At 33.7% G+C, this 24,806-nt stretch overlaps 1 protein-coding gene across 1 annotated transcript in view; it reads left to right on the top strand.

The window, feature by feature from the left end:
• Positions 1 to 24,806, top strand: part of LRBA (LPS responsive beige-like anchor protein) — a 530,437-nt gene that overhangs the window by 125,872 nt on the left and 379,759 nt on the right. The window contains exons 32-34 of the mRNA XM_090287960.1: positions 5,731 to 5,809; positions 7,246 to 7,379; positions 14,905 to 14,966. Coding sequence (XP_090144086.1) covers positions 5,731 to 5,809; positions 7,246 to 7,379; positions 14,905 to 14,966 — 275 coding nt within the window. The remainder of the gene's footprint in view (positions 1 to 5,730; positions 5,810 to 7,245; positions 7,380 to 14,904; positions 14,967 to 24,806) is intronic.

Raw genomic sequence — 24,806 nt, 5'->3', positions numbered from 1 at the left:
TCATTTAAGTTACCTGTACTTAATATCACTTGAATAATTGTTGAAGAATTTGGGTGTTTTTTTAGCCTGAAGTACGGACTAACTTTAAAAAAAATTTTTTTTAAATTAAATTTATTTGCTCACAGTATATAATTTTCAGGTGTGAAAGACTATAATTACATATACATCTGTGTAGTGTTTTATGTGCTTTCCACCCGAGGTCTGGTTTCCCTCTGTTACAGGATATTTGACCTCCTTTACCCACTTTGTCCTCCGCCCACCCCCCTTCCCCTCTGGTAGCCACCATTCTGTTCTCTGTATCTCTTAGGTGTCTTCCTTCCTTCCTTCCTTCCTTCCTTCCTTCCTTCCTTCCTTCCTTCCTTCCTTCCTTCCTTCCTTCCTTCCTTCCTCCCTCCCTCCCTTCCTCTCTTTTCTTGTTAGTTTGCTACTTTTTGTTTTATATCTCACAGGAGTGAAATCATACTGTTGTTGTCCTGTTCTGTCTCACTTATTTCACTCAGCATAATACTTACTCTAAAGGTCCACCCATGTTGTTACAAATGGCAGCATTTCATCTTTTTCGTGGCTAGTAGTATTCCACTGTGTGTGTGTGTGTGTGGGTGTGTGTGTGCGCGCGCGTGCGCTTGTATAAAACTTTAAAAATATATTTTAAAGACAGAGTAGAAGGGTAGGAAAGGAAGCTGTTGTTCATTGTGTGTTTTCTGTGGTCCAGGCTCAAAGGACTTTAGTATACACTCAAAATAATTCTGTGATGGAGGTACCACTATTAATTTTACAGATGAGGAAAATAAGGCACAGAGAGCTTCAGTAACTTTGGCCAGGGTCACACAGTTAATAGTAAGTATCAGAGATCTTACTGCTTCTCCAAACATTTTAAATCACAAAACAACCCCTTAAGGGTAGTTAGTATCAAAGAAACTGGTTCAATATTGATAGAGGTAGGATTCAGTCTGAAAATGGTTCTGCTTTGGATGGCTGGTGAGGATGTGTTTTCTGCCAATATAGAACGTCTTTTCTAAAAAACTTGGTAGTGGAAATTATGTGAGAGATTGATAATGGAGATAGCTTGAGAGGGTAGCAGGCTTCCCTTTAGATGTGAAGCAGTAAGGCTTGTGGCTTGGCTGACCTGACATTTCTTTTTGGAAGGGCAATGAGTTTCAGGCTGAGAAGAGTGGAGCAACTTATCTTTATTATGGGAATTTAATAGGAAAGTAATATATAGAAGGCTTGACTAAAAATGGATAGCATGAATCACAAATATATAATAAGTCATTCATAAGAGCTCTAGACTTTTCTGGAATGGCTGGCAGAAATGTGGTACTTCTGTTTTCTGTATCATGCTTGTATAGATGGTTTAAAGGTAGGGTTCTAGAATTCTGTATGGAAAAAATCACTACAAACTTGAGAAGTATTTATAATGACTGATAAAAGATAAATGTCACTAATTTTATATAATGCATAATTACAAACTATAAAGAAAAAGATTCCAATAAAAATGCTTAAAAGGTCAGAATAGTCATTTATGTTTCCTATTTTGTTTCCAGTAAATTGAGCAAATGGATTCAATTTTACTAGTAATCAAAGAGGTGTAAATTGTTTGTTCTTCCTCCAGGCAATTTGGCAGTGTTTATCAACATTTAAAGTAGTGTGTATTGACTTGCAGAAAGTTACCTCAAGAAAATTAAGGAGCGCACATAGGTTTATGTAAGCACATAAAAAACATTTTTTAATATGGTAAAAATTTGGGAACAGTTCAAAGAAATGTCCCTGAATTTGAGTTGCTCTGATATTTTCTCATAATTAGAAATAGATTATACTTCTTTGGCAGAAATATTGTGGAACAGATCAAAAAGAAAATCTAATTGCCTGGTGGGCACTTTAGATTTGTCACAATTCTGATGGTGACCACTTTTCATCACTTGATCTAAAGTATAACTGCCAACTACTTTCTATATTGTAAAACCACTCTTTGCTTTTTATAGTTAATAAGTGTTTTGTGGGAGGTACTTTGAAATTATTTAAATAACCTGTTCCTCAGATTATTTGTCGATCATGTCAGTAAGGCCTGATGACTTCCTATTTTGTTGGATGGGTTATAATCAGTTACTGTCATTATTTTGATGCTCATATTGTCTCTAGCTTAGTGGGAGTCTCTTTAAGCTGGCTTTTCTTGTGATATATCCTGTCTTCCTTTGGGCATATCCTTGCTTTAAAAAAAACAAAAACAACTAGCTGTTTTATACTCATTTGGTACTTCCCTTTCACAGATCTTGAAGCCATTTCTCTCTTAGTGGAGGATAGAAATCAAGATCTGTGCATGAGGTGTTAGGTCTTGCTGCTCCCAGGTCCTCTTGGGACAGTGCTAGGGACTATATATTGTATATATAAGCTTATATATGAATGAGGGTATGCATTATAGATACACTTTTATATAGCCATGCGTTTAGTGAAACCATGATAACACACACAAGTACTCTGAATTTCAAGCCATTACTTCAAAGTTTTTTTTAGTTTCATTTAGTACTTAAAAGTCCTCCTCACATTGTTCGGGCTTCTGTACCTTGCCTCTGGGTCAGTGTAGCCCCCACCCTGGTGCAACTGCTTTCCTTCCTTTGCTCTGGCTAACTGCTTTCACTCTTAACTATTTCAAGGTTTGGGAAAGAGGGTCCTTTTGCTCCATAAAGCACAGAGATGTTTATGCTGTGGTCATAATAGGAAAAAGTCCTGATTATACTTGTAACACAAGACTACAGATTTTCAAATAAGAGCTCTAAAGTTTTAAAACTCATTGCATTTATTGCCACATTTGGAGTCCTCTAGTAGTAAATGGGTTGATGGAGATAGTGTACCATGACTTAGAGCTTGGGAACCAGCTACAATAGGGTCGTTAGTTCTTAGATATACATCTTCACCACAAGCAAATCACCATACTCAGACGATATGTTTAGATTATACAACTTTTTTCTCTAGTTTATGTAATGTTGAGGTTGTAGGTTGGCAAAATAAAGATTTGAAATAATTACACAATTCTTCCTTATTTAGTTGTTTACCAAACCTCAGATTTGGTTGTGTTGCTTTCTTGATTTCATTCACTGTGTTTTCTCACAATTAGGTCTCAACTTCTGGCTCACTACGATCGTTAAGATGCCTTTGATTGTAAAATGTGTTGATATGAGAGAAGAAACCATATGTAAAAATTTGCACCTTATAATGAAATCAGTTGTTATAGAAAAGAGTTCTTACTTAGAGATTTATTTAATTTTTTTTTTTTTTTTTAAGGATCCCATGATTTCTGTCACTCTGTCTGATTTCAACTTGAGTCTCTGCCAGTGTTCTCCAATTAAAGGCTGCCAGGATAAAAAATCCAACGGTTGAATAAGTTAGTTCAGTGAGGAAGAATACACACAATGGGGAAACTTGGGGCATCTCAGGGATAGACTGTTAGAAAAGATTTATTCTAGGAGCTGAGTTTGCGTTAGGTGATTTGGAGGAGGGGTTAAGGAAGTGGCACAGGCCTACGAATTGGATACTGTCAGGAAGCATGGGCAATTCAATGATTAGATATCCTAAATAAATATGATCTAGAAGCATGGAAGACGTAAGTAAAGCTAAAACTATAATTTACGATGATGAAATGGTAGTCATTCATATTAGGATTTGGGATTCTTCGTCATCTTTATTATTTAGATGGCATTCATGTTTTTGTTGAGACTTGGTTACAGAGTGGTATTGTTTTATGTTCATTTGTTAGGGTCATGGCATGGCTTTGTCCAATGTTGATGTTTTATGAAATTGGTTATAGTCGATGAGAGAATATCAGGACCTAGCTCAGGTTCTAAGTCAGCTCCTAACAGTACCGGGATTGGTGGGCATACTTGATGTTACCAGGCCAGCTCGAAGATGTCTGAGCCTGCTTTTCTGCCTTCTCATCTATTTCTACTGTCTTTCTTTGTACATCCTACATGAGCATTTCTTCTCTCTCTCTTTGATCTATCTTTTGTACACACCACTTTGTCTCCTTTAAGTGCTTCCAGGATACCCATGCCTGAAGTTTGGAAAACAGATCAAAGCATCAGACCTCTGATAGTGCGTAGATACCAGAATCCTTTGAGCCCCACTTTCCTCCTTGTTTATCAGCTTTGCATGTTCTTTGTTTCATTTGCTTCAGCATGTTTGCTGTCTTTCTTGGTCTGTCCCTCTATAAAATTGTGATAGGATTTCAGTTTGTATTTACCCTAATGCTAGCTTGGCATCCTTTTAGGACATGGCTCTCAGAAACTGAAATTTCACTTCCTGTATTTGCAACTGCAAGCAGGATGTGCGTATCTGTACCTGTATACTCCAAGTTGTTAGGATACCATCTAGTTAGATTCCAGTGATTCTGTGGTCCCAGTGTCCTCGACAGGCATTTTATATTGTAAGTGTTCATTTTTTTTCTTGTCTCTAATATTGGCCTAAGGAAAAAAACGACACTTCCTGTTTTTTCAGGTCCTACTTGCACCTTAAATTTAATGATGTTGTAGCCTGTATATTCTGTTGCTTAAATAGGAACTTGATTTTTGCTCTACTCTGTTATTAGAACTCTTCAGACCTCAATAAATTGTCCTCCAAAGTAACCTTCTAGACTCATTCTTTCAAGACTTTGTCATTATGTATGTTGTCTCCAACAGAGCTGAAGAATGCATAGTTGATTTTCTGGGGATTATTTTTTCTTGCCAATTAAAAATAATAACAGTTATTTGTTTAAAACATAAAGACAATGACTTCTATAGGACAAAATAGTTTGAACGATTTATACTGTAAAATGGTGAATTGGCTATTCAACAGTATAGATATATGAGAGTATTTAAGGGTATCTGATAGTATTCATTAGAGAGTGAAATAAGATCACATGGTGGAAATTAATTTTACACAGCAGTTTGAGCAAAAAAGTGACAAATAGTAGGGAATAGAGAAGGACATATATACCAGGTGGAAAGATTGACCTACTAAAATATGGGAGATGGGAATGATTAACAAAATAATTTCTGCAGTTAACATACATTGAGGACCTTCTATTATATTAAGTTCTCTAGAGTTAGATGGATGAAAAATTGAGGTCTCTGCTTTCAAAAAAATTAGTAGAAGGACATTTAAAAAGTCAATTGACATACAGTGTTGACAAAGGTAACAACAGTGTACATACAGTGAGGACATAAATGAGGGAATGTAAATTCTCTCTGAATCATTTAAGAAAGGTTTCATTGGTGCTCTTGGGATTGCGTTTGCTAGATTAGATTCAGAAGCACTCAGGGTATGATAGAAGTTGTTTGGTGACTGAATAAGAACGATTTTCATGGTAATGGGGGGAATACTTACTTAAGGCTAAATTTAGAATTGTTTCTGTTTTTCAGTTTAAAAAGTTTCTACCGGTAAATCTCTGTTGCCCCTTGGTATTGAATAGAAAGAATTGTGACCCCCAACTTAGTCATAATTTACTTTTCTGTTAATATGATGGATGGATGAATAATTAGTTGGAGTGATAATTGAACTTATAACTGAGGTTTATAAATTAAATGATTCAAGAAAAACCTTGGTAATTGGAAAATTTAAATTTTAATGTTATCCAAATTTTAATGCATTTAAAAGCATTATGATTATTTTTTGTTGACTAGGTAAAAAGACATTATTTGTTTGAACCCTTGTATCTAAAAACAGAAAATTCCTGTAAATGGTTATTTTCTTTTATAGGTGGTAGATCATCTAATGCAAAATTGCCCTCAGTTCCAGCAGTTGGTTCAGTTCCACAAGACCAAGTTTCAAATATGAGGTATTTAAGCTACTGATTTGGATGTTGGTGCTTTATTCCTTTTGATGACCCTTTAAACTGTTTAGATAGTTATTTTTAAAAATTATTTTATTTGTTTCTATTTTTAGAAACTTACATGACATTAGAAACTTGGAAATATTTTAGGGTTCCTTTTTAAAGATTATGAAATGTAAAATTTTTATGAGAAATGGCTCTTTGTGATCAGTAAATAATACATGCATAGCAAATATTTAATTAGATGGTTAGTAATTTATGGCTTCTTTTTCATATGATTGGAAATTAAGTTTAAAATTTGTTGTTTTTCTTCTGTAAATAAATTGCTGGGAAAAAAGTTACAGCCAGTCAGCGAAGGCCACGGTGATACTGAATTGTACGTAGATTTTTTTTTTTTTTTTAACTGTCACAGTTTTCACCGGTAGAGCCCTTGTGGGCAAGTTCTTGATCCTCCTTACCACAGCTGGGAAATTATTAGTGCTCCTCAAATACAGGCACATAGGTGCTGCAAGTGTAGACTTGGTGTGTGTCATCGTCCAGGGATAAGAGGCCCTATGAGATAAGCAGAGAGGACTAGTGCTAAGGGAAGTCTGGAAAGAGATGGTTATTGGCAGCAGAAATTTCTGACAGCTTACCAGTTGATAGTTTCAGTAGCAGCTCTAGTTGGTAGTGTGAACATGAGGTAGTTTTTATGTGAATAATAGGTAAGTAGTGGCTGTTTGTGTGTATTTTTGGCTTATAAGTTAGAAACTAAAGCTGTGGACACCTCTGAATTTCCTGAAATGCAGGGGGCTTTTAAAAAAGTCATTAAATATATATGTGTGTGTGTATGTGTATGTGTTTATGTAAGTGTATATATATATATATACACACACATATATAGTCATAGACATATATTAATGTGTAAATTGAAATCATAAATGTGTCAGTAAGGTATACTGTTTTCAAATGAAAAGTTGTTAACATTGCATTAGAAACATTGTTACAAACATAGGCATTAATGAAAAAGAACATAAACTGATTCTTTCAGTTTGTAAACTTTGATTGAGTACTATAGGCTGCAGTTGAGAACTTAGAAACGAAGGCATAGTTTTTGAACTGAAGGTGTTGCTGGTTTAATGGTTAACAGAGAAATTTGATAAGGACTTGATAGAGTTTGTTTAGGTTATAGGGGCTAAACTCTAGTCTTCTGACCTGGCTAGTTATAAGCTTCCTACAAGAGCTGATGCTTGGAGTGGTTGTTAACCAGGTTATTTGCCAGGGCTGGGTGTGGCCATATAAAACAAGGATAGTCCAGGCAGAAGGAACAGTGTACATGGCAGTAGTGAGTCTTTAGGGAATTTTTAATTTTTCATATAATTTTACATTGCTGTGAGAACTCATTTTAAAAACTAGAGAGCTGGTAAATGAATAAATCAGTTAACTTAACATCTTTATATTAGTATTACAGATAGGCTTGAACATGCTTTGGAAAAGGCAGCTCCTCTTCTGCGAGAGATTTTTGTGGATTTTGCACCTTTTCTTTCTCGGACACTTTTGGGTAGCCATGGACAAGAACTGCTTATAGAAGGAACAAGTAAGTGGTTTTCCTTTATTTCATTTTATATAAATATATATTTAAATTTCAGGGCTAAAAACATAAATGGGTAGTAAGAGATGCATGGACTTATATTGTGTAAGTGTTTTCAACTTTCGACAAGCATTCTCTTAGAGTCTGTAGCTTTTTAAAAATGTCATGCTTCACATTCTAATCTGTTCATTTTTTTTATCAGTGATTTGAGTGAAGTAGCAAGTTATGTATTGAACCAAAGAACTTAAGAATTGTTTTTTAACACATTGTAATTAACTATGAGAATAGAAAATTGGAGAGACTCATGTTACAGTAATTAGTGGGGCATGTACCTGTGGTTTTACTTGACCTTAAGATCCACATAAATAATAGTGTATTGCCACATATTAGGAAAATGAGGAATACATTATTAGTCTGTATTAGGAGATTTTTCTCTACAAACATCTAGAAATAACTATAGTCTTGTACTCTACCCTGCTTACATTTAACATAGATAACTGGGTCTTTTCTATGCAGTGTACTTTGAAATGGTGTCAACCTGGATAGCATGCAGAAGTAGGTTGCTGAATGGATTGGAAACCATGCTATTTGTGGAATGGATAAGAGCATTGGGTCATTAATTTTTTTTTTTTTTTTTTTTTTTTACACATAGGGCACTTGCTATGTAGTGTCTTCAAATATTAAAGAGGGTAACTCAACCAAGTGAAAGTAGACTTACGCTGAATTTCCTCAGACTGCAGGTGTCAGTTCAGTAGAGAACAGTTACAGTATTCCCTCACTTAATGCAGGTATTACATTTTAGACCCCCCAGTGATAGGGGAAAATCCGGGAAGTAGGAACCTTACGTAATACAGTGAGGTCGCGATAAGTGAACCACAATATAGAGAGGGACTACTGTACTTCTGTTTAAGAGCTTAACATAGACCAACGTCAAAATACCAGTCTTCATTCTATTACTAGAATTTTTTAAAAGGAGAATCTAGAGGACTTTTATTAGTGATAATGTAGAATTGATTTTTGCATTCAAAAGTGTTTGGACTAGATGTTTGCTAAGTTTGGCTTGTCTGTGCCCATGGTTAATGCTTTAGGATTCTCCTAAAGCTGAAAAATCATGGAAAAGAACAATGATCTGAATTTAGTCTTTTTAAATATCAACTTACAGCTTTATTTATCATAAATTTTTGTTGGGTAGAGTTACTAGGTGATTTCCTAAGGAAGTTCTTTAAAAAAAATCATTTTTAATTGTTATTCTATTACAGTTGTCCCAGTTTTTCCCCCATTGTCCTCCTCCGCCCATCCCACCCCCGCCCCCACAGTCAGTCCCCACACTGTTGTCCATGTCTGTGGGTCATTCGTACATGATCTTTGTCTGGTCCCTTAAAACTTGAGAAAATGTCCCCCCCTTTTTTGGTAGAAATAAGGATATAATGGAAATGCAAGGGATAAGTAAGTTAACACTTTATCTGCATCTGAGTGTTAACTATAGGATATCAGGACTTTATTTGACCCTTAAAATATTTGTTTATAAGTAATAAACTTTAGCTAAAATAGTTACTTCCTTAACATCTCTGCCTCAGATGTATACGGAGTTGGTACCAACTGGTTCATTTCCATATAGTCAAATAGTAACATTGAATTTATTTGAAAAGAAAGTTCAGGACTTAGAAATGTTTAATTAAGTTAGGGGTGAAAATTTATTTTTTCTGTTGCAAGATATAATTTATTTAACTGTGGACTATTCGATTTAATGAAATAATAAAATTTGAAAGGAATTGAAAAATAGAAGAACTTATCCTTAATTTATATTTTACATATTAAACAATTATTTTTTTAAAGTGATGTGACAACTTATGATCTATATTTTATTTCATTATTGTAAAATGAATGTATTAATTATAGTCTCGGTGTAGTAAGACATTGTTAATTTTTATTATTTATTTATTTAGAGTGGAAGGGAGAGAGAAAGAGGGAGAGAAACATTGATGTGTGGGAGGAACATCGATCTGTTGCCTCTTGCATGTCACCAGCAGGGGATCTGGCCCACAGCCCAGGCATGGGCCCTGACTGAGAATTGAACCACTGACCATTTGGTTCGTGGGCTGCACTCAATCCACTGAGCCACACCAGCTAGGGCAAGCCATTGTTGTCTTTTAGTTGGTTTTTGAATTTTATAATAAATCTAACAAAATAGGATCACCTTAGATATTCAGAAGAAGTAAACTTTCCAATTCATAACCCCTGAACAGATTTTTGAGTCAGTTATTTTACTGGTAAATTCTGATAAAGTGATAAGGAAGATGATGCACTATAAGCTCGAGCAATGCCTACTCACGGGACTGTGTTCATAAAAACAGCAAACAAATATAAGAATTTTTATGTGACTTACGTATCGTAAAACAAAAAGGTTTTGAGTAGAGGCCATTGCAGCATGCATGGTACAGGAGGAAAAGAATTGGACTAAAAGGCAAGAGACCTTGGTTTTAATTCTGCTCTTGCCAGTGACAAGCTGTGAGACAAGGCACTAGAAAAGTTATTACCTTTAAATTATTAAAATGATTTTTTAATTAAAAATTTTTAAATGAATATTTAAAATATTTATAAAGTAGAAAATGCAATGCCAATGAATTTATTATTACAAACTATCCAAATCATCTTTGTTTTGCCATAATTGTTTGTTATTCATCTCCCTTTATTTTGCTTTAGTATTTAAAATAATCCCAGATATTATGTTGATTCACTCCTAAATAATTAATAAATCCATATAAAAAAAGACATTTTCTTATATAACTGTAATTGCTGCTATTATGCCTAAAAATATTAATAATAGTCCATAATGTCATCTAATACTCAGCTTATGTTCATCTTTATTTAAAAGATGTCTTTTTATAATTTCTTTTTTCTAATTAGGATCTAAACAAATACAATTTATTATATTTGGCTATGCCTTTTATGTCCTTATTAATGTCAAATAGTTTACCCGTATTTTCCCTTTGCTTTCATGCTGTTGACCTGTTCAAGAAATCTGGATGGTTCTGCAGAATGTTACATGTTTGGTACTCTGTGTCTTTTGCTTCTAGGTGATGCCATTTAATGGTTTCTTTATCCTGTGTATTTTCTGATAACTCAAAGCTAGATTTAAAAGTGTAATTAGATGTAATACTTCATATTACATCATGCCTAGAATCATGTTTTCTAATTGTCTAATTGTCCACTCATTTTCAAGTATTTATAACCCTTTGTAAGGATTGAATTTTATTTTATTTTTTAAGAGGTCTTCAAAACCCAAGAAGAAATTATTTTAAAAAAAGTTTATTTTATTTACAATTATATGTGAGTTCATTGGATACTTTTTATAGATCTAAGATGATTAGGAGGTCTTTGTGATCTTAATTTTCCTATATCTTAAAACATTTTTCTATTTCATTGTTACTCATCAATTGTTCCTGACTATGCTAAAGACTAATATAATAAGAAAACAGGAATATTGGAATTGCCCCTAAAATTATGGTGCAGTAGGAAAAAAAATTGTCATTCTTTGATCACCCATAATTTTCTTTTGGCATTGCATCATATTTTAAGAAGATAGAGCCCTGCCTGTGTGGCTTAGTGGACTGAGCGCTGGCCTGTGAGCCTAGGGGTTGCTGATTCAGTTCCCAGCCGTGGCACATGCCTGGGTTGTGGGCTGGGTCCCTGGTTGGGGGCATGTGAGAGTCAACCAATCTATGTTTCTCTTGCACATTGATGTTTCTCTCCTTCTCTTTCTCCCTTCCTCTCCCTCTCTCTAAAAATAAATAAATGAAATCTAAAAAGTTTTTAAAAAGATAGAAATTTATTTTCTCAATGGGTTCAAAAACTGGTGTTTGGGGAGGGCAAAAATATCTTAGGTATTACAATGGTTTATGACCTTCCAATGGGCCACAACACGTCTGTACAGTATACCTTTAGTATTAAATTTTCATAGGGGCACAATTAAGAAAAAATGTTCTGAAATGGTTCCTTATTTTGGAGAGTGATAATGAAAAAAGGATTAGAAATATTGATGTACAAGGTGTCTGTGGATACCATCTTTGTGGTTTTATTTTTAGCTATAATAGACTATAGTCAAGAATTCAGAATTTTTCATTTTCTGCTCATAATGGTAAGGTGAAAAAAATTGACAGAAGGAAACATTTCACAATTATTAGACCATCTGAGGATGAATTTACAGAAATAGAGAGCAGCACTCATAAATTTCTCCAAACTCGAGAATTTATTAGTGCATAGTATGTATCTGTAGAACAAAAGGAAATTGGTTTTCTCAGCAGGCCATTCAACAAGAAGGAATTCATTCTACAAAATGTATATGATATTTTGTGACAGAAACTTAAAACATTTCATTTTACTAAAACGGCAAGTGACAGTATTCTTCCATAGTTTGTGACCATTTTACAACACAACTTACTTGGTACAGTTTCTAAGAGAATAAAAACTAAAGGCAGGTAGGTGCATACACAAAGATGACTGTAAGGAAAAGTTCATGCAGAAATGAAAAAATTAAGTGAATTGATCATTACAAATCGTGTATATAAATCTAAAGAAGAAAATACTTTTTAGTTCTAAAGCAAAGAAGATAGCTGGCCTCTCTCCAACAAAATTTTGAATGATCCAACTTTTCCACAGTAAAGCATGTAATGATGTAAATTCAAGCAGGAGGACCAGAGTTAATGATAAGCTAGGCCCTATTAGAAGGTTATTTGAATTGCAGAATTAGTAAATACTAATGTAAATACAAGATAGATATTGTGTTTACAGATTCATAAGAAATGATAGTTTATATTCAAAGACATTGCTCATTCAGGATATATCAAATACCTTAAAAACGGGGAGAATATTGAATAAGAATTTGAGTTTCTTGTGCTTAAATTCTTACTAAAATGTCTAATAATGTTTGAAAAAGGTTTGTTTTATTCCAGATGATAAATGGTCATGACTATTTTTCAAGGTATATTTGCAATATTGATAGATCATGGGTTCAGATGTTGCTAACTTAATATCTAGTAAGTCATTTAAGATTTCTGAATTTAGTACTAAGGAAAAGCAATGGTAATAGAAGTAGGATAAGTTGTCTCTCGTAGAGAAATTATAGTGGTCTCTGATCATGAAACTCCAGAAGATTATAAAACTCTTGACTTAGCAACTTGGGTTTGTCTTTTTTGAAGAGACTAAAATTCCATAATTTTGATAAATCAACCAAAAACGAAACCAACCAAACTGAAACCATTATTCTGGGAGCCTTTTAGGGAGGTAAGATTATGGGCCTTTTCATATGTCTGAGCCTGTATTAATTTGTTCACTTTCTAGTAATTGGGGCAGTGTGTGTGTGTGTGTGTGTGTGTGTGTGTGTGTGTGTGTAAAATCAAAATTGATACTTATACAACAACCTACCATTTGACCACAAATGTTGTTTTATAGCCTTCCTTTGGATAATACCTAGAGTCTGAATATGAATTTGAAGGCAGGTTTACTGGTTTATAGTTCATTTATTACATTTTTGTACATGCAACCACTGTCATCCAAAGGCAAAAACTTTGGTCAAAAATAGAGATGTGATTACATTGTGCCATCTCATACAAAGTCTGTCCTGGGATTATCTCCCGTGTACAGCTCCTGAGGTTGTGTACTGTGTTTGCGTATCAGTGCCCTTAGGCAGGGAGCTTATGTTAGAGGTCTAGTATAGGGTGTCACTTGTCTCATGAAGCTCTTATTTAAAACAGCATACTATATCCATCTTGGCCCCACTCCCCACCCTTTACAAATATACAAAAGCCAATTCCAGAAAGCCCATGCATCGTTCTAATCTAATTATGGAATGTTATTTGACATTTTACTTTGAACTCACTGAGCAGTGCATGCATTTGTTGCTGAATCTCCACATCCGGTTATGTAGGATCAACCTTCTTTTGGCTTGTTAACCTTTTTTTATTGAGAAATAAGACTGGAACGTGTAATATTTTAAGTCTGAAAGTATTGAATTAGTCTATGATATTTTGTAAAGGGGACAAAGATCATGTATAAATCTTCCTTTGAACGTCCCAAGGCTGTTTATCCTAATTGTTTATTCTCTAAGTGGATATAAAAGGCTGAACCAGATCAGAGCCCAAATGCTTTGCCATAAAAGGAAGGTTGGTAGGAATTCTGATAACAGAATAGACCTAGTTGTAGAAAGATCTGAATTTACTAGTAGAAGTAGTGGTTTTTGAACTTCCTGTAGTTGAGTTATATTTTATGGCAAGTGATAAGGTTTCAGACCAGTAGAGGGCTACACCAGCAATGAGAGGTAGAGCGTTGCTGTGTCCTTTCTTACAGCCTTGGCATTGGTCTGTGGGGGTATGCTCGTCTTAGCTCTACAGAAACCACAATTTAATTAGTGACCTGCTTGCTTAATGGAACAATGAGACACTGAGAAAAATGGTTGTAACTTTTCTAAAAGTTGAAGGGTGTGAACAACATGTTTAACTTGAATGCTATTTGTAAGGCTAAAGAGTGCCAACATGTGCCATCAGTAGGTATGAGGCATCATGACTAAGAGGGAAGAAGGAAGAATTGCAGCAAGGAGATTGCTGAAAGGGAATCAGATGGGATAGGATGCCTGCAAGAGCTTTAAAATAGAGAAAGAAAGAAGGTAATTCTGTAAAGTGTGAGGGCCACCAGAAATTATTTTGGTTGTTACACATTGGAACCTAAATTTGTGTTTGCCTAGAAAAATAGAGAATAAACATTATAATTTTTCTGATTATTAGTAATGTAATTCAGTGCTTTTAATTATTGGCATTACTTTTTTAAGATGCTGGGTATTAAATGTTCTTTGAATGAACTGTAGATTTTATTGGTAATCAAAACTAAAGAACTCTTTAGATAATTGTATAGCAATTCCTTGCTGAGATATTTTTGGTGAACCCAAATGAAACATAAAAGCGAAAATGTAAATGAATTTATTTATAAGAAATCAAGAATATATAACAGACAACGGCTTGCACTTCTGTTAAGGTTTAGTGTGAGGTCACAGGTCAAGGTACTAATAAGAGTGTTTGGGATGTCTGCTGCCATGAAACAAAATGGAAACTTGATTGATAGCTAGAGGGTTGAAGGGAGAGAGTGTGGTGGAGAAAGCAAAGGTCAGGGAGCCATTTCCCTTCTCTGCATGTATAACAATCAGCTCTCTCCAAATAAAATGTAGATGATATTGATCAATATGGCATATGTTGTGCACATTTCTATGAGTATTGTGAAATGTCATTATATGTGAAATTGTAATGTTTTACTAGTTTGAAAGCTGAAATGAAATAATAAAAAATTATGATAAGTTTGATGCCAAGTTTAAAGTACTTACAAAGTATCTTATTTACTCATATGATCAAATGTGTATGTTTCTGGTTCTTAGCCAGATATGTTAAATTTTGTTTTAAAACCCAATCTGGGCAGAGTTTATAACAAATAAACCTCTCATATTTTTCACTTTGTAATTGTTTTTAAAAAATTCTCTTTAAAATAGGTCTGGTTTGCATGAAGTCTAGTAGTTCAGTTGTGGAGTTGGTTATGCTGCTATGTTCACAGGTAAGTGACAAGAATAATGTTGATTTAAAAGTGAATCTCACAGGAATTACTTTGCAAGGAAGTTTTAATTGTTTCATTAGAAATTTTTCCTATAGTAGAGTTTTGAGTTTGCCATTTTAAAATAATGATATTTGTATTGCAAACGGATTTTTCCTTGTCTTTGATACTAGCTGGTAATTTTGAAGTTAGAGCTGAGATAAACTGGATGGATGAAATAGAAACGCCTTTTTAGGGTCACATTAAAAATGTTCAGATTAAGTGATCTTGAGATGGCTAAATTTTTTGCTGTGTGTATTATAGAAACAGATTTATTTGTAATCCTTGTGGAGTGCCACTTTTGACTCCCCTGGGAATAATGGGTTTACTTCCCTTTTGCGCAGAGGTTATAAAAGGAGTGATAAATAATTTTGAATTCTTGTCATTGGTAATTATTTTTGACATGCAGAGTAGATTTGGGAAAACATCAGCAAACTATGGCAGCCATCATAAGATGTAGTAAATAAATTCCTAAAAGCAAAATTGCTTTCAGTGTTCAGAAACCTTATACCTCCTGTGGTAAACTTTAATGATTTTTTTTTAAAACTTTCATAAAAACAATGTATCCTGGGATGTTTTCTTTTCTGTTTTGCAATTAAATAGACGAATGTTTTTATTGAGAGTTTTCTTTGTAGTCTTTTAAAAATGATATCTTACTGGTAGTAAATTCCCCTACTTAAAACTTTAAAATAGCCTTTTTTAATAGGAAGGGTATTGGTCTAGAGGTCAAGGGTTCTGACCCATTTCAAAACCTTTGACCTTCATTTACAACTCTTCATGGTTTACTTGCCTGACGAATAAGGATAATGCAAAATTAATGTTTCTTTGCATCGATTTATTCATTTTAGTACCTATATTGCCAAACTTATTTAGACTGTGCTGATGGACATTTCATGAATACAAATTAAAGAATCATAGAAGGTGTGAAAGATCAATACTATGCATTGTCAGTAAAATGCAGTAAGAACAATTATTTTTAGAGATTACACGTAATGGATTTTTGTAATGAACTTTTGAGGACTAGTTCTGTTTCCAGTAGGCTCATTATCCTTAAATTTAGCAAGATTCATGTTTTTATAATTTAATCTTTTAAAGAAAACTCCATTTCTTTAAAAGCTAACTGAATAAAATTTCTTACTAATTTGAATGGAAATAACTGCATGATTATTTCTTGGAGGAAAATTACTATATGCCATTCTTATACTGACATGAAGTTACCTACTTTTAAGAAACATGCGCTTACAGTTTTGGATGTTTCTCCAGAGGAGAATTTTGATCATGAAGTTTCACTTTCTAGTGTAGAAGAATGGAGTATGTTCTTGATACAGGAAAGCTATTTCAGATATAGTATATAGTTGAGTGCAATAGCTGAAAAGATAAAGAGTGACATATTTTAATGTACCTATTTGTAATGTATATCACAGTGCTGTTTAATATTAATCCAGTCAGATGCAATATGAAGCTCACTTAGTGGAGTGAGGTGCAAACGTCAGTCTCAAGGTTTTTGTTTGAATAAAATACATTATTGGTTATTTGAAGTCTTTCACATTTTTTATGAGTTCTTCAAAAGTTCCCTGGCATCTCTCTAAGATGTAGCACAGTGTGAAAAACGATGTGAAAAATGAAGCCAGAATTAGCTCCAGATGTATACAGATTGTTCCAGGGTGATAATTACATTTTTCACTTTGAATTTTCCTAATTCAAAGAGGTCAGATTGGCAATCACAAAAGTGATTTATTTTGTTAAGAAGTGAACTATCTTTTTCCACATGAAAGCTTAAGAGATATGAAATTGAATTTGAAGTCGACATTTTGCAGATACTGGGTGGGGATGCCTTGAGTTTGATTGATAATTTTTCTTAGTCTGAGATAGAGTGGGAAGTGAAAAGCTAGCATCTTGCTAAAATTTTAATTAATTTTTTAAGAGGAGATGGAAAGGATTGAGTGCCAAAGATCGAAAGATCAGGTCAAAAACTCTTTTTTAATCACATAAATAATGGGATATGCTTATGAACTTAACATCTGCAAATTTGATTTAAAACTTTACAAATTAGTTGATGTTAATTTCATGACAATCAGCCATCTTCTGATTATTTTTCTTGAATTCATTCAAAGCTTATTGCTTGCATTCTTTTTAACAGTGTGCTAAAAATTATCCACATTTTGTTAAAAAAGAGAGTGTAGAGTTTAAATTGAAGAAGTGGGGAAATGATCACATTTGGTTTGTTGTCATTAAGACCAATGAGGTCACTATTTATTTTCTTAAAGCTTCAACTAGGATTATATTTTTCAGTATCCACTCATTCATTAATAGGTTGATTGGAAACCATTTCATGTTCTATCTCATTTAAGTTTTAACATTATTAAGGCAAAGTGTTATTATTTAGATTTGAAAAGCTTTCTTAAAATACTTTTGAGTAAAGATGTGTATTCACACACACACACACACACACACAACACCAAGGCTTATTAAGTTAGGCTTATTCATATATTGAATTCCATATAAAATATGTTTCAAGAAGTACTTAAGCTCCAACATGTGATTTATATATTCTTTAAAGTAAGATAGTATACATCCTTTAGGAAACTGTATACTCTCTGATGCACAGAAAAAAAATTGAACAAGTTCTTAATTATTTTTCAGATTCAGTTTTTCATAAGCATGTAACTTATTTGTGCCTGGTATTTCTTATGTACATGTATAAACTTCATAGAAATCTGTATGAATTTAAAGAAAATGTTAAATAGTTCAAGTAATATTACTCTACTGTTGTGTAAAGTGTTTGTATCTTGCTCATTTGACATTAATATCATTTTTGAAAGAATTGACATTGCATTCAAGGCCACTTTATAAAAGCGTTGCGTTGCTCATCCTAATTCAGTCTGACATGCATTCCAATAACACTACCTCCCTTCTTGGGTTTAAAGCTAAATTTATGACTGTGCATTGTGAAGTGCATCATTTAAAAATGGTTTCAACCCAAAACATCTAATAAATAAATAATGTGTATGGCTACTCAGTAGTAGACTTTCTAGACTAGAAATCATTCCATCGGATACTCAACAGTCCACTATCGGAGAGGGCTGTCAGATAAATCTTATGGTAGCTGCATTCATGTCCTGTAAATCACATATTATTGTCTGAGCCTTCTGCCAGGTCATCTATTCTTTTCCCATTTATCAGAAATGCATAGAGTATATAGAAAAACTAGAAGTACCATGTAGTCTGGACTGGCATCCTGTCTGACTAATTAATCAGCAACAAAAAGTTAATTTAAAAGACCGTGTTAGTCTGATTTTTCTTTAAATTTTTTTTCATCTAAATATGTAGATTGTTGTTATTTTGGGAAATATTTCCTTTACATGAAAGTATTGATACAAGGTTTGGTTATTTTTAATTCAAAGGTTTCTTTCTATATCTCTGAATTATGAATTTAAAAACGATAATATTCATAAGCACTAGATATCACCATTCTTATGATTCCTTTGTTTCAGTTTTGTGTTTGAATTGTTTTGAATTGAGTTTTTTTTTAATCTTTATAGAAAATGTTTCTCTTTTCACTCTCCTATAATTTCTCTTTAATTCCGGTTTCCTTCTTTATTTTGAATTTATCCCTTCTAAATATGTGACATTAACATTATTGCTCTTGACTTTTTATTTCATGACCTTTTCCTTTCATAGTTGTGATGAGTATTTTGAGATGGGGTGGGAAGCAAATCAGCTCTGTACTGTGGCACAGAGGTGTCCTACACTATTAGGTACCTCTCCTGTGTGGACCCCATTTCTTACCACATTGTTTTTATATCTGTTCTCAAACTATGCTGAACTGTTTAAAGTTACCCAGATGTGCCATCATATTTTTATGTCTTGGTATATGCTTTTTCTCCCTAACATCTTCCTCCTTCAAATTTGGTGATTCTAATTGTTGGCTTCTTCTCATCATTGAGATCTCAGCTTAATTATTCTCTTCTCAGATTATCATATTTATAGTTGGTGCCTTTTTTGCTTGTCTTCATTTTAGTGCTCATCATAGAATATACCACAAATTTGAAGTATATGTGGGCTAGTTTATTATTATTTTTTATTGTCAGTATCCTTCTCTGTACGCTAGGACTATGAAGATAACAGCTATTTCTGTTTGCCCTATTAAAGTAACCTGGTACTCAGCGTAGTTCCTGGCACATGATGGCTGCCCAATGAATATGGAATAAATTCACAATTCAGTTCCCAAATAAATTGCAATGTCTTCTGAAAAGGATTTTGACTTCTCTCTTTCCCATAGCTCTAAGCCTAAGTGAGGTATTCATCCAGAGCATTCACTGACCCTTATTACAATAATTTCTTTCTTTATTTAAATTGTCTGTGATTTTTATTTCTCTCCCATTAGACTAGAAGTTTCTTGAAGACAAGAACTATGTTTTGTTTTCTATTATGTCTTCAACATCCAGCATGATTGCTATTCAACCAAATATTATTGTATAAATATTATTTTAATTAAATTTATTGGGGTAATATGGGTTAATAAGATCATAAATGTTTCAAATATACATTTTTGTGATATATGATCTGTATATTGCATTGTGTGCCCACCACCCAGAGTGAAATCATCTTCTGTCACCATATATTTGGCCCCCTTACTATGTCCCCACCCTCTTTTCTCTGGTATAACCACCATACTGTTTTCTGAGTCTTTGATTTGCAGTGTTATATCCCATAGGATATATCATAGGGTTCGTAGCTTTTTCTGACTGACTTATTTTGCTTAGCATGATATTCTCAAGGTCCATCCATGTTGTTGCAAATTGTAGTATTTCATCTTTTGTTATGAATGAGTAGTATTCCATAGAATGTATGTACCGCATCTCCTTTACCCAGTCTTCATCAAAAGACACTTTGGTTGTCTCCGTGCCTTGGCCACAGTGAATAATGCCACAATGACATGGGGGTGCATGTAGTTCTGAAAATAAACGTTTTTGAATTTCTTGGGTAGATGCCCAGAAAAGGGATTGCTGGGTCACTTGGTAACTCTATTCTTAAGCTTTTGAGGAGCCACCATACTGTTGTCCACAGTGGCTGTACCAGTTTATGTTCCCCCCAGCAGTGAACGAGGGCTCCTTTTTCTCCACAGTCTCTTCAACACTTATTATTACTGGTCTTGTTGATAATAACCATTCTAACCCGTGTGAGGTGGTGTCTCATTGTAGTTTCGATTTGCATTTCCCTAATAGCTAGTGAAGTTGAGCACCTTTTCATTTATCTATTGGTCGTCTGTGTGTCTTCTTGGGAGAAGTATCTCTTCGGGTCCTCTGCCCATTTTTTAATTGAAGTGTTTCTTTGTTTGGAGTTGAGTCGTATGAGGTCTTTATATATTTTGGATATTCCTTTTCGGAGCTCTTGTTTGCAAATATCATCTCTCATTTATTTGGTTGCCTTTTTGTTTTGTTGTAGGTTTCTTATGCTCTGAAGAAGCTTTTTAGATTGATATAGTCCCAATTCATTTATTTTTGCCTTCACTTCTCTTGCCTTTGGGGTCAAATTCCTTTTTTTTTTTTTTTTTTTAAGATTTAAAAAATTTTATTTATTTTTACAGAGAGGGGAAGGGAGGGAGAGAGAGATGTAGAGAAACATTGATGTGTGAGAGAAACGTTGATTGGTTGCCTCTCCCACAAACTCCAGCGGGAGAGCGGCCTTACAACCCAGGCATGTGCCCTGACCAGGAATTGAACCAGCCACTATTTGCTTTGCTGGACAGTGCTGAAACAACTGTCCCACACCAGCCAGGGCTGGGGTCAAATTCATAAAATGTTCTCGGGGAAAAAGTGGGACAACTGTAATAGAAAAACAATAAAAATAAATTTAAAAAAATGAAAGAAAGGTCAACAACAACAAAAAATGTTCTCTATGACCAGGGTTCGTAAGATTAGTACCTATGTTTTTTCTTGTGTATTTTATTGTTTCAGATCTTATATTCAGATCTTTGATCCATTTTGAATGATTTTTTGTGGATGAGGACAAAATTCCATCCTTTTGCATATGACTTTTTAATTTTCCCAGCTCTATTTATTGAAGAGGCTTTCTCTTCTCCATTATGTATTTTTGACTCCTTTTTCAAAAATTATTTGCCCATATACATGTGGTTTTATTTCTGGGCTTTCAAATCTGTTCCATTGGTCTGTGTGTCTGTTGTTCTGCCAATATGCTGTTTTGGTTATTGTGGCTCTGTACAATTTGAAGTCAGGTAATGTGATACCTCCAGCTTCAGTTTTTTCCCCCAGGATTCCTTTGGCTAGTAGGGGTCTTTTGTGGTTTTATACAAATCTGATGATTTTTGTTCTATTTAAAAAAAATGATATTGGGATTTTGATGATGATTGCATTAAATCTCTATATTGCTGTGGGCAATATGGCAGTTTTATCTATATTGAATCTTTCAGTCCATGAACATAGAGAACCTTTCCATTTTGTTATGTCTTCTTAAATCTGTTTTAATAATGTTGTGTTGTTTTCAGTACGTAGGTCCTTCACAGCCTTTTTAAAGTTTATTCCTAGGTTTTTATTTTATTTTTGTTGCAGTTACAAAAGGAATTTTTAAAAAATTTTCTGAAATTTCATTGTTAGTAGTTAAGAATGCAGTGGATTTTTGTACATTGATTTTGTATCCTGAAACTTTACTGTATTTATTTATTGTTTTAAATAGTTTTTTTGTTTGGAGTCTTTAGGGTTTTCTGTATATAGAATCATGTCATCTGCAAAAATAACACATTTATTGTATTCTTCCTAATTTGGATGCCTTTTATTTCTTTCTCTTGCCTGATTCCTTTGGTTAGGACTTACAGAACTATGTTGAATAAGTGGTCAGACTGGATATCTTTGTCTTGTTCTTGATTTTAGAGGAAAAGCTTTTATTTTTTCACCATTGAATATGATATTAGCTGGGGGTTTGTCATATATGGTCTTAATTATGTTCAGGTATTTTCCTTTTATACCTACTTTATTGGGTGTTCTAATCGTGAATGGATATTGTATAATGAGATACTTTTTTTGCACCTGTTGATAAGATCATATGATTTTTATACCTTGTTTTGTTAATGCGATGTATTATATTAACCAATTTCCATATTTTGAACCATCCTTGTACTCCTGGAACAAACCCCACTTGATAATGATGAATTATTTTTTAATGTATTGTATTCAATTTGCTAGTACTTTGTGTAGGATTTTTGCATCTATTTATCAGAGATGTCGGTTGGTTGTTTTCTTTCTTTGTGTTATCATTGCCAGGTTTTGGTATCAGTGTTATGTTGGCCTTGTAAAATATGTTAGGGCCCTGGCTGGTATTGCTTAGGGGGATGAGGACTGGCCTGTGAACCGAAAGGTTGCTGGTTCAATTCAAGGTCAGGAAACATGCCTGGGTTGCCAACCAGGTCCCCAGTTAGGGGCATGTGAGAGGTAATCGATAGATGTTTCTCTCACACATTGATGTTTTTCTCCCTTTTTCTCCTTCCCTTCCCCTCTCTCTAAAAATAAATAATTTAAATGTTTAAAAAATGTGTTAGGAAGTATTGCCTCTTCCATTTTTTGGAAGAGTTTGAGAAGGACAGGTATCAAATCTTCTTTGAATGCTTGATAGAATTCACTATTGAAGGTATCTAGTCCTGGACTTTATTTTTTAGGAGGTTTTGATGGTTGTTTCAATTTTCTCACTGTTGATTGGTCTATTTAGATTTTCTAATTCGTCCCGATTCAGTCTAGGAAGATTGTAACTTTCTAGGAACTTTACGCGTTTCTTCAAGGCTACTGAATTTTGTGATGTGTAGTCTTTCTTAGTATTCTAGTATGATCCTTGTATATCTGTGATGTCAGTGGTAACTTCACTTTCATTTCTGGTTTTGTTTATTTGAGTCTTTTCCCTTTTTTCCTTAGTGAGTCTAGCCAAGGATTTGTCAATTTTATTAATCTTTTTAAAGAACGAGCTCTTTGTTGTATTAATTTTTTTCTATAGTCTTTTTATTCTCTGTTCCATTCAGTCTACTCTAATTTTTATTATTACCTTTTTTCCGTTGACTTTGGGTTGCTTTTGTTCTTTGTCTAGTTCTTTAAAATGTAATGTTAGAGTTTTACTTCTCGGAGAACTTAATGTAAATGGAGGTATACTTATCTTAATTGTGTAACTTAGATACTTGGTATGCTGTATTTAGGGTACACTTCAACTTTTAAAAATAAAACTCGCTATACAGTATTAAGAAAATGCTGTGATTTTTTAAAGGGAATAATTGAACAAATAAAACAAAGGGTTATCTTTTTTCCAACCAGGAAATAGGAATCTCAGTGTAAGTTATTAGAAATATAAAAGTCTTCTTAACTTCCTTATACATTTTTTTTTTACCAGTCACGAAATCCTGTCGTTTCAGTCTGTTATGCAGCAGTATGAGGAGGCTATTAACTACACTTTGAGAATTTTTTTTGTTTTTACTGTCTCTCAGGCATAGTGCAGATGCTCTCTCTTCTGCAGAGCTTTGTGAACTTATCTGCCCCAAGTTCTCCTCTCTATTCCTGCTTGTTTTATTTGTTCATATGCATTGTTTTATTTAGTAGGTATTGAATGTTTTTATAATGAGTTTCTCCTTTTAAGGAACAATAATATAGTGAGAGAGACAAATAATTGTAATACAACATAGAATTTTATAACTATTAAGAAGGCAGGGAGTAGTTATACTGGAGTACAAAAAAAAATCTGTGAGCTCCTATTTGATCTAGAACGTTTTTTTCTTTTTATGACTACATCATTTCAGACACCTTTGACTTTCAGTCTTAATTTTTTTCCAGATTCCACCTCTATTTTTGTAATTTCATCAGGCTTAATAGCTACTGAAGTTCCTAAGCATTTTCTCCATTCTTTCTAGTACTCCTAATTGTCCTTGGATGGATTTGTGGTGGCCATGTGCTTGTTTGATCAGTTCTTACTCTTCAGATTTTCCAGTACAGCAAATTCCAGCATGTGTACTGTGTGATGATAATGGATATTGTGTAGAAAAAAGCATACAGTGGTATAGATAAATTTGGAAAATGTTCCTTCAAATTTAATTAGGTTTCTTTCCTGTAAAGCCCCTCAAGGCCTTTAGTAAATATCTCTGTGTATATAAATATGTATATAGTAATACGCATTGTTGAATCTGTAATGGGAATAAAATTAATATATTTGATCATAGAATCCTTTTCATGGCTATAGTGTGTGTGGACAATTTTTGTAAAATACAATTTGGGAAAAGCTGCTGTGGCATCAGAAGTGAGACAGTGAATAATGCAGGAAATGCCTCCATTTAGTGTCCTGCTTCTGGTTTTCCCTGCTTCTCCCATCACGGAGATGAAAGAAAGAAAACCAATAGATATGCAAAATTATAGCTAACATTTTCTTTATAAACTAATTGTTTTTGCTTTATTCAGAAGAAAACGATCTCAGTCCCTTGTTCGCTTTCCTTTCAAGGTTAATTTGGACATAAATCCCAATTTATATGTTGTTTTTGAAGGGATAGGTCTTTAGAACTGAGTATAGTGGTATTTTTTCAGAGCAACTGAAGTTTAACCAGCTGTATTGCTGTGTGAGTGTGTGTGTATTTTTTACAATATTTATGCAGATCTAACTCTTAAGTTTAAGACTCAATTCAAATAGTTTGACATCAATTGATTATATAGCTATTTCCTGTAATGACTAAGTGAAAATCTTACTATTTTCTTTGTGTGATAAATGGGGCTTGCATGGCAACAATCTGCAAAGTCCCTGAAATGTTGAAACATATACTTGGAT

Source organism: Furipterus horrens, unplaced genomic scaffold, assembly GCF_987537825.1.
Source record: "Furipterus horrens unplaced genomic scaffold, mFurHor1.1.pri manual_scaffold_10, whole genome shotgun sequence".
Classification (NCBI taxonomy): Eukaryota; Metazoa; Chordata; class Mammalia; order Chiroptera; family Furipteridae; genus Furipterus; species Furipterus horrens.
This window is presented reverse-complemented; position numbering and strand designations above follow the sequence as displayed.